This window comes from Thamnophis elegans, chromosome 4 (genome assembly GCF_009769535.1).
Source record: "Thamnophis elegans isolate rThaEle1 chromosome 4, rThaEle1.pri, whole genome shotgun sequence".
Taxonomy (NCBI): Eukaryota; Metazoa; Chordata; class Lepidosauria; order Squamata; family Colubridae; genus Thamnophis; species Thamnophis elegans.
This window is the reverse complement of record NC_045544.1, coordinates 84,219,419-84,231,758: the sequence shown is the minus strand read 5'-3', so window position 1 is coordinate 84,231,758 and position 12,340 is coordinate 84,219,419. Positions and strand designations below refer to the sequence as shown.

At 36.7% G+C, this 12,340-nt stretch overlaps 1 protein-coding gene across 4 annotated transcripts in view; it reads left to right on the top strand.

Annotated features, from left to right (window-relative positions):
- Positions 1 to 12,340, top strand: part of GALNT14 (polypeptide N-acetylgalactosaminyltransferase 14) — a 322,417-nt gene that overhangs the window by 266,771 nt on the left and 43,306 nt on the right. For all 4 annotated transcript variants that reach the window (XM_032215773.1, XM_032215771.1, XM_032215774.1 and 1 more), the window contains 2 exons: positions 8,995 to 9,082; positions 12,051 to 12,135. In XM_032215773.1, coding sequence (XP_032071664.1) covers positions 8,995 to 9,082; positions 12,051 to 12,135 — 173 coding nt within the window. The remainder of the gene's footprint in view (positions 1 to 8,994; positions 9,083 to 12,050; positions 12,136 to 12,340) is intronic.

The window sequence follows — 12,340 nt, the reverse complement described above, 5'->3', positions numbered from 1 at the left end:
TCATAGTTTTCAGTAGAATGGCATCTTCCTTTTTTCATGCCATGGTAACTGTTTTCAATACTTTCATGCTTGCTTAATTCAATAAATATTGGGGTATCTCTTCACTATGCCCTATGTGTTTAGTTATGGACTACTAGCAGAACATTGTACTATCACAGATTGGGCTTCCCTTGAACCAAATCCTTGTTTGTTTGTTTGTTTGTTTATTGGATTTATATGCCGCCCTTCTCCCAAGGACTCAGAGTGGCGTACAACATTTAAAAAGACACATATTACAAAAGTTAAAAAAATTAGATAGATTCTCCAAAAAACAAACCCAATTAAAATTAACAATAACATTTAAAATTCAATTAAAATTAACATTAATGAATCATTTATTTTATTTTGTTCAGGCCAGGCCGGCTTGCTGGAAAAGCCAACTTTTTAGGGTGCGTCGGAAGGACTGGAGGTCGGGGATTATACAAAGCTCCGGGGGCAGCTTATTCCAGAGGGAAGATGCTCCCACAGAGAAGGCTTTCCCCCGGGGGTCGCTAGCTGACACTGTCTGGCTTACAGCACCCTGAGGAGGCCAACTCTGTGGGATTGCACTGGACAGTGGGAGGTGGGAGGCTACCAGTGGCAGTAGGTGGTCTCGCAGGTATCCTGGGCCTAAGCCATGGAGTGCTTTAAAGGTCATAATTAGTACCTTGAATCGTACCCGGAAGACAACCAGCAACCAGTGCAGGCCTCCTAAAAGGGGCGCAACATGGGAGCACCTAGGTACCCACATGATAACCCACGCAGCCACATTCTGGACCATTTGAAGCCTTTGGGTGCTCTTCAAGGGCAGCCCCATATAGAGAGCATTACAGTAGTCCAGGCGAGAAAGGACGAGGACATGCTTTTTCACTTTGGTGCAATTACCAAGTATTAATCTATTCTTTCCTATCCCCAAAAGCTGTCTTGTTCACTTAGTGAGTTTTATCCCACTCATTTTCATCACTTTTTCTTATATCACAATTTGACAGTTTCAGACATTCATGTAACTCACTTACCTAAGAGTCATGTTTTTACTGCACGCATTGAGTGCATGCCTCACCTTGATAAGTGCTTAGCAGAGGAATGATATGATCATATGCACACCTCGATGTACAGTATATCTGGGTCTTCTAAAGCACATTCTTCTTTGTAAAACAGTAGATTTGGCTGAAGATACCAGCATTTTTTTTCAGATGAGAACATGTGTGATTTCAGAAGAACATCACAAAACAACAGTGTATCATTCAGAGAGAAACTGGTTCAGCATATGCATGGAGAAGTGTGTTCATATGCTTTGCTACTTTTATTTAAAGGACTGATGCATCTACCATTACCAATTTGTTTCAAGCAAATACCTTTTCTTGAAAATGTAATTATGAGGCCCAAGGCATTTTTTTTATAAAAAGGAATCAATCTTTGTAATGCCACAGTAATGAATTACTAGATGGCAATATTCTATTTCCAACTGAAAGGTGTTTTTTTTTTCTTTTTAAAGAAAAATATTCCTATTTTGAGGAGAGATGTTGCAGGTAGCACATTAAGTTATATTGCTTTATATGAATTACCTGAAATGAGAAGTATCTTTGAGTTCTCCCTGATAATTATAAACTGGGTAGGTGGAAGGGAGATTCTGCAGTAAATCATGAACAATATGCTAGTGTTATGTTGTAACATTTAATTTTCAAACAGTATTCAATATTTTGAAGTAGAATAAATTAGTCCTATGGCCTTAGTCTCTTGAAAAGGTCAATAGAATTTCCCAAATTATATGAGAGTTAAATTAATGTTATGCAGTGCCATGTGAGAAGTTAATAATAGATCCAAATAGATGAAGAAGCTAGGCAGTTAAAGTCCAGAGTGGCCATTAAAAAAATCAATGCCACCCTTCAAAACCAGAGCATATTGATCATGTGATTAATACTATATATTTGATTATTCTCCAGTATTGTTACAGGCATGTTCAGTTACAGGGGTCCTTTCATATGTTCAGCAGCACATCAGGAATATGCAGTGAGGACAAAATGAGGAAAAATATGAAATGTTTGATTCATTTTTATGAAAAAGTAGTAAGCAAAAGCATATGTAGCTGACTTTGCAAGGTAGGTTATCAGTTAAGTGTCAGATAAGATTCAGTTATGAAGGTTTGTCCAAATGTCTGTAGGCTGACATGTGGCTCCTAAAACACTGTGATTGTGTCACTGAAATAGGTTGCATTTTTTGCCAAATTTCAGCTGGTGGAAAGGATTACCTTAAATAGTTAATTATTCTCTAAATAAAAAATAAGGAAACCTTGGCTCCTCCCTACAGTGATATCTTGTCTGCCTTCTATAGTCTTTGCCATTTGCCACCTATGATCAATCATAAAATTGGATGAGAAAAGTTAATACTCTAAAAAACAGAAATCAAACTCAAAATTAGTCCCCAAAATCAGCTGAGTGACTATGGTTCAGTCACTTGCAGCCCAACCCACCTCACAAGGTGGTTGTTGTAGGGAAAATAAGGGGGAGGTAGGTATGTTGGATATTTCACTGCAGTTACAGTTTTTTGTAAAAATAATAAAGGTGAGATACAAATTAAATAAACATTATCTTGCTTGGATAGTGAAAATGGCAATGGAATATTATTGAAGCAAATGTAACATTCTCCAGTCAAGAAAAAAAAAATGAAAAGGAAAAATAGACTTTAAACCAAGTGCATTCAACCCATGGCCTTCAGGCATGCCTGGACAGCTGTGGTCCCACAAGGTAATAAAAATATTTCAAAAAGGGAGTTTTTATTACTTACATGCATTAATTATATATGTTATATGTGGCCGAAAACAATTCCTCTTTCCACTATGCAGCCCAGGCAAGCCTTTTGACTGCTTTGAAGAATTCCCAATGTGAAAAGGATATTTAAAATTTAGTTCACAAGATGAATGTGGGTCAGCAGGATAATGCAGTCCTTCTAAATGCTTGTGAATACTTATGAAGTTTCTTATAAAGAAAGTTGATGCAACTGGTATGTTTAGCTTTGGAAAGAGAAGAGGAAGCTGATAGCAATTTTCAAGTATTTTAAGAATGTTTAAGAATTGTTACTGTGCACATCTAAGATTCCAGATTAATGTTACAAAAAGCAGTATGAGTAGAAGCAAAACCAACCCAATGAACCTTCCTTCATCTACTTCCTTCAGCCAGTGGATTGAAGTGGACTTTCCTTTATCCCAGTGTATTGTGTTTTTTTCAATGATTATTCAACAACCATTTGTCAAGAGTTTTTTTAATTTGAATCTGTGCACTAAAGAAGACTTTAATTATCCCTTCCAGCTCTAAAAACTTGCTGTGGAAAGTTAAATGGAAATAAGGGTACCCATCAGATTGATGTCTTGTTCTTGTTAAATTAGTTGTGAGATTATATGTCAGAAACATGGGGCTGTTTGAATAACTCTAAAATTGGGAAATGGTTTGCAGAAACTTAGAGTGTACCAAAACTGTGTTGTACTTTATTCGACAAAATCACCATTCTGAATTGAATTTTGATTCATGCAGCAAGCCTTGTTTCATATGCATATGGTCTAGATAAGTGTTTCTTAAACTATGGTTCCAAGACACCTGGGAATCCCAAGACCCACTTATAGATTTATATGCATAAATCAAAATTATTTCCTAGTCTATGTTGAAAAACAATACAGTATTAAAATCCTATCAGGCAATCATGAGAGGCAGTAACAGCAAAAAATACGTGAATTTTAAAATGTATTGTGGTAAATATTGAAAATTATAATCCATGGAAATAATCGCTCCCTATACACTTCAGGGCCTCTATAATTTTTAAAAGTGGTAAGAAGTCTTGGGAAAAACAGGTTTTAGAAATGTTGATCTAGATATAGCCAACTTTTCATTTTTGTATTTATTTGGAAAAATGGATATTATAGAAGCATATGTTCCATGGGCCAATTTGCTATCTTTGCCACCTGCTTGTGGTGAATCTGAAATTGTCTACCAAGTTTCATCTTTCATTTAACACATGACAATCATAAGGTTTCTTTTTCTTCATTTTTATCTCACTTTCTTTGGCCTAATTTTCTCTTTCTGTCGCTGCATCTGATTCTGATTGGATGCGATGGCACATGATACGAGGAATTTGTGTTATAAATAAAACAACCTTCCACAATCACAACTAATGGCAACAAGGGCAAATGACACGAAAGAGTGTGAAGGCAAATAATTAAGGAAAGGTGACAGACGGCATTAATATCAGGCAGATGGTTTCAGTGGTGAATATTATTCATTGTGGGAATACATTCAGGCAGCTATTTCTAAATGGTTATAAAGGAAGAGGAGGATGAGAAGAAGCATTTTTGTAAATTGATTGGAGGGAAAGTCTGCATAGAAGAGTGGGAAGAAGACTGTGTATTCCTTGACAGATCTACATAATTTCCAATCCCTACCGCCAACCTGTCAGAAGAGGAGAAGCAACCAGGGAGTTTCTGGGCTGTCAGTAGCAATGGGTGGTGCAATAATGCAACCACATCACACACACATAGATATAATGACATGGGTTTTTCCCCCTGGAATTATAGGAAGTTTTTTCTTTGCTTTTTAGGGCTGTATTATCTCTGTTTTCAGTTTTGGAGCACTTATCTTTCCAAAAGGATAGGAAAAATTATTCCTCTGATTTCTAGCAATTGGAAGAGAGCTACATTGGAAGAAAAGACCATGTTCAGTGGTGGTAATTTCTGATATCTTCAGTTTGAACAAAAGGAAGCAATTGGAGTGAAAGGCGTCTCAGCCTGAAACCCTGGTTAATTTTTCAAGTTACAGGAAGCAAAATTGGGCGAATATTTTTATTTAATAATTCATTCTCAAATAGTTCAGAATGGCTTACAAAATGTATGCATGACTGTGCCCCTGCATGTCTGCTATTAAAAAAATCTGTATACTATTAAAACTCTTGTGTCTGTAACCTTTAACTGGGCAAAATGGTGCATCATACGGCAATGCCTTTCCTATCAAGGTTCCTCAAATGAACTACGTTAGAGAATGTTGGGACCCATTTATCCTGTGGGAATGAAAGTTTGGAAAGTTCTTGCCATTTCAGTGCTGCTACACAAGGCAATTAGGGAAGTTGTAAGATTGTAGGTAGAAAGTCAACTGGGACCACAGGATCCCAACTAATAGCAGGAGTGTGGCAATTGGCTTTAGGGTAATGAAATATATCCAGAAAGCTGACTCAATGGGTCACGGGTCATCTAGTAATAGATAAAGCTCAAATTATGTTATAAAATAGTGTTACAGATTTAATTAATCTGCCATTGCATAATTAAGCATCAACGTTCAAGCCTTTCTGGAGATTTTCTTCATCACCTCTATCACTTTAGACAGCTTCCCAGCCAATTTCTCAAAGGAATAGAATAGAATAGAATAGAATAGAATAGAACAGAACAGAACAGAACAGAACAGAACAGAATTATTTATTAGCCAAGTGTGATTGGACACACCAGATTATGAGCAAAATGCTGTTTGGTGTGCAAAGTCACAATCTGGAAGTGTTTAAAGCGCAACGCAGAAGTCTGTCAACTAAACATGTTTTGTACACCATTAAAGGCTCATGTTTGCTTAGATGTTATCTTCATGCTATTGAAATTACCTTTCCTGAAATGGGTGTTTTATACAATTAAGTAAGTAAATAAGTATATACATAAGGACATTTAATAGAAGAAAGCCTTGAATGGGAGCCAACATTAGAATTCAAGTATTTTTGGAAGGAAATGGTAAAATAAAATAAAAAACACTATTCATAACTGCTTGCAATAAACTGTCACCATTGCAACACATATTTGATTCTAAGTGCTTATGGCATCTGTCTACCTATGAAAAGTGATCAAGCCAGAATAATATAAGAATAAAAACACAATCTATTTTTTTATTATGAGGAATTGAAGCTTGTTCTCTCTGCTTGGGAAAAGCAGCTGCAGCCAGGTAGAAATGCTTCCCACCCAAGTTCCTCAAAGCTCAGAAAAGTTCCTGTTGTTTCCCAAAGGACTGTAAAAGTTTACAGCCTGAGAAACCTGAGAGATAGGCCCATGCATGCATTCATTTACTTATAAGCATCCATACTTGTGTTCCAGCTGCCTGCTAAATTAGCCATACCTTGGCATTTCCAAGGACATTCTGATGTCCAGAAGCAACTGTACCCTATCCAGTTCCTTAACTTACAGAAACAAATGCTAACATGGAGTGTGTGGGGGAAGAGGTGATGTAGGAGAAAAGGAGATATCAAACAGCTTAAAAGTGAGGAAACAGAAGATAGCAATAGCATTTAGGCTTATATACTGCTTCACAGTGCTTTGCAGCCCTCTCTAAGCATTTTACAGAGTCAGCATATTGCTCTCAACAATCTAGGTCCTCATTTTATCCACCTCAGAAGGATGGAATGATGAGTCAGCCTTGAGATTTGAACGGCTAAATTGCAGTCAGTTGGCAGTCAGCAGAAGTAGCCTGTAGTATTGCACTCTAACCACTGCACCACCGAGGCTCTTAACATGACATCTAAAGTCTGACAGAGGAATACCAGTCAACTGCCAAGACTACAAGCTACAATAATCAGCATTTCTTGGTGGGATTTCTGCCTGGAGCTTGGCTTGGAAGCTCAGTTGGAATGCTCAGAAGCAGCTCTGATTAAGAGCAGAGCTTGGATCCTGACCTGGAGCTTGGCAGAAACTAGAAGAGAGCAACCACGCTGAAAGCATTTTATCCCAAGTAGTGCAAGAACTTTTTGAAAAGGGCAAAGGTTGTATGCTGCTTTGTGGACCTTGAGAATATAAACGGAGTATTAAAAGACTGCGTATAGAGAGCTGAATATTAAAGACATACTTACATGGCAACTTCACCTTGGAAAGCCTAGAATTGACCCAAAGCAATAGCCTGTAGTTGGGGAAAGTGTGTGCTGCAGTAAAGCATTGTGTACAGCTTTGTTATGCTGTGTGATGTCCAGTCCTTAGAAAGCATAGAACCCTCACATTTATGAAAAGATAGTTATTTTTAACAGGCAACTTAATAGTCTAATAAGTATTCAAAAACATACATGTCCTCCTTTTGGTTGCTTTCTTGTTGACCCATTGGCACTTAACAGCACCCATTATGTATGTATGCATGCATATATTTGCAATCCAAGCACAAGAATATGTTCCAAATTGATTGATCTGCTTAGTGATTTGATGAGATCCTCCTTTTATTGGGCCATAAGCATGAAGGGCTGTTTGGGAAGGATCCCTAGTAGGAGAGAGAGAGGAATGGATCTGAAGACCATCTCAGAATTCTGCTCATCTGGAACCTTCCCCTTCTACTCTTCCCCTCCCTTTGCCCACCTCTTCCCCTTCCCTCCTCCCCTCCCTTGCCTTCCACTACTAACTGCCCTGTGAGAAGAATCCAAAAATGGAAAGAGAGAGAGGAAAGCACAGATTATCCTAAAAACATCATTTGAACTTTTCCACCCCTAAGAATCTCTGCAAAAAGGGTAAAGAAGAAAAGTGAAATCTATCCCATAAACCTCCTCAGTGGGAATCTGCCTTCCCTTCCTCTCACCCTGTGCTATGGCTGTTGTATGTTAGTTTTAAATAATAATCATTTCATTTTATTTTTACAATGTTTATATTGACTGTAATCTGCTTCAGGAAAATTGTTATCCTAAAAAGCATGATGGAGATCATTGTGATAAGTAAACAAACGATTCCAAAATATATATAATTCTCCATGAAATGATTGAACAAAATCTCTACACTTTCTCAACAACGAACAGTAAATGTACGGTTTGCAAAAAATAATTATCACGGGAGATGATGTCTTGCTGTCTAAAAAGTCATTAAAAGCATTTTGACATGTTCTCCTTGCTTTTTATGAATGCTTCTGCTCTTCATGTTACTATACCACTCTTGAAACGTGATCTTTAACTCCCAGTATTCCAAGAGAACACCTCTATTGGTATTCAATTGGTACAAGATTGAGTGTTGGGATTTGTTATTTAATTGGGTGCCCAATAAACTCATTCATACATTAGGGGGTCTTCTTTCACATGAAAGGATCCTGTATATATTTACTGACGCTGTCAGAAAATATTTCAAAGTGGTCAATTAGCGCATAAATTCTGACTGCTGTTCACATGAGAGCAGAAAAAGACTCAAATATACTAAAAATATTCCCACATCACTACAGTACCATATGCATTAATTGAACTATGGCTCTGGTCATTTTTCTAATTTTTAACTCATAACATAATGAATTGATTTCTTCTGAGATGAATCCCTTTTTTAAATAACTCACACATTTTTTGCCATGTGGCATCATTTTGGATGATGGACAGCCTTTCTGTGAGAACAACAAAAGGCTGCCTCTCATTTGTTTCCCCAAAAATGATGTTCTGTTGATTCTGATCTAGTAGCCTTCCTTCTTCTCAGTTAAGTTTTACTACAGCTAGAATGGGCTAGCTGTAGTAGAAATGGTTTTTCCTTTCAAAATAGCAAGAATAAGGGTCACAAACAATATTTAATGACTAAGTATGCTGTAATGTTTGTGGTAAAATAAAGAGCAGTAAACTTGAAAGAACATGTGGAAGAAAATTGACCCTAAAACAGAACCAACATATTATAAACCTTCTATTACTTTTAATTCTTAACTGTAACCTACAAAGACCTCTCTCTTTTTGCCACTTTCACTACCTTCTTAGTTGTCGTCATTGCATCTGATGATACAATCATATTTTCCCCAGGTGTATGTATGTGTGTGTGTGTGTGTATGTATGTGTGTGTGTGTATGTGTATGTGTATGTGTATGTGTGTATGTATATATATAAAAGTTTCGGTGCTTGGAAATGCAATAGGTCTTTCATATAACCAATGAGCAAAACAAAGACACATACATCATTTCCAATGGACACATTTATTGTGTAAAAAAGACAATGGCTTCCTGAAACTTAACCTGCTTTCTTTGTTATTATCAGGATCCAACCCATGTGGTGAGTCCAGTTATTGATATCATCAATTTGGACACCTTTGCCTATGTGGCAGCTTCTTCAGATCTAAGAGGAGGTGAGTTTGTAATGAATCATAGATTCATGATAGTTTTGACAAGAGTATGAACAAAATGTATAATAAATGCTGAGTGGTATGGAATTAATGGAACCATTCTGATAAGTATTGTTCACAATATGTTAACTCAGCTCGGATTGTCTAATAAGTTTTCCCCAATCCTCATAAAAAATAAATAAAACCATATAGTTTCTCAGATCATTCACATAATAGGAAGTTATACCTATCAACTAGAGAATAAAGTCTGGTGTTACGCCAATGCCAAAATAATATTTTTAAACATTGTACTTGCTCTGAGTTTTGTAGCTACAGGTTTTGGTTTAGTGAAATAAACAAAGATTTATGAAAGATTTCCAGAATTGTTTTTACTTTTAAAAAAAGGGAAGAGCAAATCAGCTTCATATACTAAGATATTAATTCTTTTAATTGACCAGTAGGTTTTAGTCAAGATTTTCTTTTCGCTTTTAATTTTTCTTAGCAAACCTTTGATGTCATTGCTAATTCAAGTTCTCTTTAATGTTCATCATCACATCTGTATTGTTATAAATATTTCTTGAAGTAGACAACCCTGATTATCCTCAACTGAGACAAAGGAGAAATATCAAATGGTCTTATTGTTTTTTTTAAAAAAAATATCTAAAATATTTCTTAATAGGTTTTACAGAAAGTGAAAAAAATATAAGGTACAAAAACATTGAAAAATATGAAAAATTGCTAAAACAATCAGAATACAGAAAAGAGGAATCTGCATATGCCACTTATTAATAAAATGTTTAACAGATTTTTGATCACATTAGGAGGGATGGATAGATCAATAGATCAATGGATGGATCACTGATGGCTAGATAGATTCACATAAATACAGACAAATATGAAAATTCTCTAACATTACAAAATATAAAATCTTGTGTTACAAAAAACACATTGGTCATTTTTAATTAGAAACCAGCTTTTAAAAAATACACAATTTGAATCCCATCTTCAATATCAGAATATTATTACTTTTTCAATTTCTCAAAATAACTTTGTTGGCATCCCAAGTCCACTACAGCTGTAACTAGGCATTCAGAAATTTAAACTCACTTGGTGAGATCAATAAACAAATCAATAGTCAAATTGATTCCCACAATTTTGGAACCACAAAAAAAAGAAAACACCACTGATTATCACCTACAACTGACAGCTCAAGGTGCTCAATACTTTATTAATAACTCACAACACAAACTGGACAATGCATTGCAAGCCACTGATTGGCAAACCCATATTTGCATTCACACCACCATCCAACTGAAAGCAGCTTCTTGCAATCAATCAGAAACAACCGGAATCTCATGCTAACTTATCCCATAGCAAATATGGATGTTTGCTTTACATCCCTGGTCCAACAATTTTATCATGCAAGAAGCCTACAGATGGTATTCCTCTAACATGATATATGCCATCATCTGCCAGCAATGCTCCTCTGTCTTCCAGAAGTATTTGCACAGAAGTATTAACAGACACACGTTTGACAAAAAGGACTCCAAATATCAAGAAAGTCAACACAGCATTTTAATTTAATTTAACTTAATTTAATTTATTCTATTCAACTCTAGACTGATTCTTGGTAGTATAAAAAAAAACCCAGCAGGATAAAAAAATACCTTCTGTTCAGTTGTGCCTGGTTTTTGGAGACTATCTGGACAAATCCCTGCAATTTTCTTGGCAAGATTTTTCAGAAGTGGTTTTCCATTGTCATTGCCAATTTCCTAGGAGAAAAAAACCTAGTAGCTTATGGTCATCCAACTGCCTCTGCAGGACTTGAACTCTTGGTTTACTAGTTCTAGCCTGATGCTTAAATCCAGGGGTCCCCAATCCCAGGGCCATGGAACCGCACAGCTGGAGCTGATCAGTGGACAAGTGAGCAAAACTGAAACAATCCAATCCTCTGGTCTGTGGATAAATTGTCTTCCACGAAACTGGTCCTTGGTGCCAAAAAATTGAGGGCTGCTGCCTTAACCACTATATAAAATTAGCCCTCATAACAGTAGATTACAATAATTATGAAAAAAAAGCTGGTGGCAAATCTGGCTAATCACCCTCACCCCCAATCCGGCAACTCTTCAACCACCCTAACCCAAGGAGAACAGCCAGGACTTTAAGGCTTTCCACAATGCCAGCAGGTTGAGAGTAATAAAAACATTAGGGAATCTCACTACAGAGGGCAGCTCCACTATAGAGATGAACCACTTCTGGGGTCCCACATAGATGACTTTAATGATGTTGGCACACTAACTCTTTCAGATCAAATCACATGGAACATAGGCACTCTATAAAATAACCAGTCATAGGCAGCACCTTGAATCACACCTGGAAATATAACAGTAAGCAGAACTCTGCTCCCAAACCAATGTTGTCCTATGAGCCTATCAAGAATGTCCATCACTGCTCATATTCATTGACCACAACTGCTACATCAGATAAAGCTGTGTTGTGAAGATGCAGATGAAGCTGTGGAACAGGAGCTGTGAGTTCAGGAATATTCTAAGAGTGAATACTATTTTTAAATGGGAAAGTAGACCCTATCCAAGGTTGAAGATGGAATATCTTCAGTTCTAGGTGGTAGGTCAAGTCAGAAGATGGTTCTTTTAGGAAAGGCACTGAGACAGAAACTTATCAACCTCACTCAGCCAGCTTCCCAGGACACTCCATCACAGTTCTTAAATTAGCTATTTTGGAACAGTTAGTGGAAGGACTGCACAATGTTTTTTAATGCATTACAAATTGTTAATTGATGACACACTTGCAATCTCTGCACATGTGACCTTCATCTGCGTACTTGTCATGTAAGTTTAATAGATTCGTTACTCCGAAAAGTTGCTACCAAACTCCTGGTTGTAATAATTAAATAATGACATCGCTTGAAAGTTCATGATTGCAACTGGTTGACATCTGTTTCTCAGTCTCTTTCTGTGCATTTCATATTTAGGATTTGACTGGAGTCTTCATTTTAAATGGGAACAACTTTCCTCAGAGCAAAAAGCCAAGCGAACAGATCCCACAGAGCCCATCAAGTAAGTGACTAGATTCAAAATAGGAAACTCAAAGCAACTACAAGATTTTTTTGAAGTGGAAAAGGGTCAATTGTATACGTAAGAGAGTGCCAGCTGATTGTTGACCTTAAGCATGCTAAGCTATTGGAAATCTTTTCTGAAACTTCCATTGAAGGAAGCCTAAATACACATATTTAACCATTGTTTCATGAGAACATTTTTGATT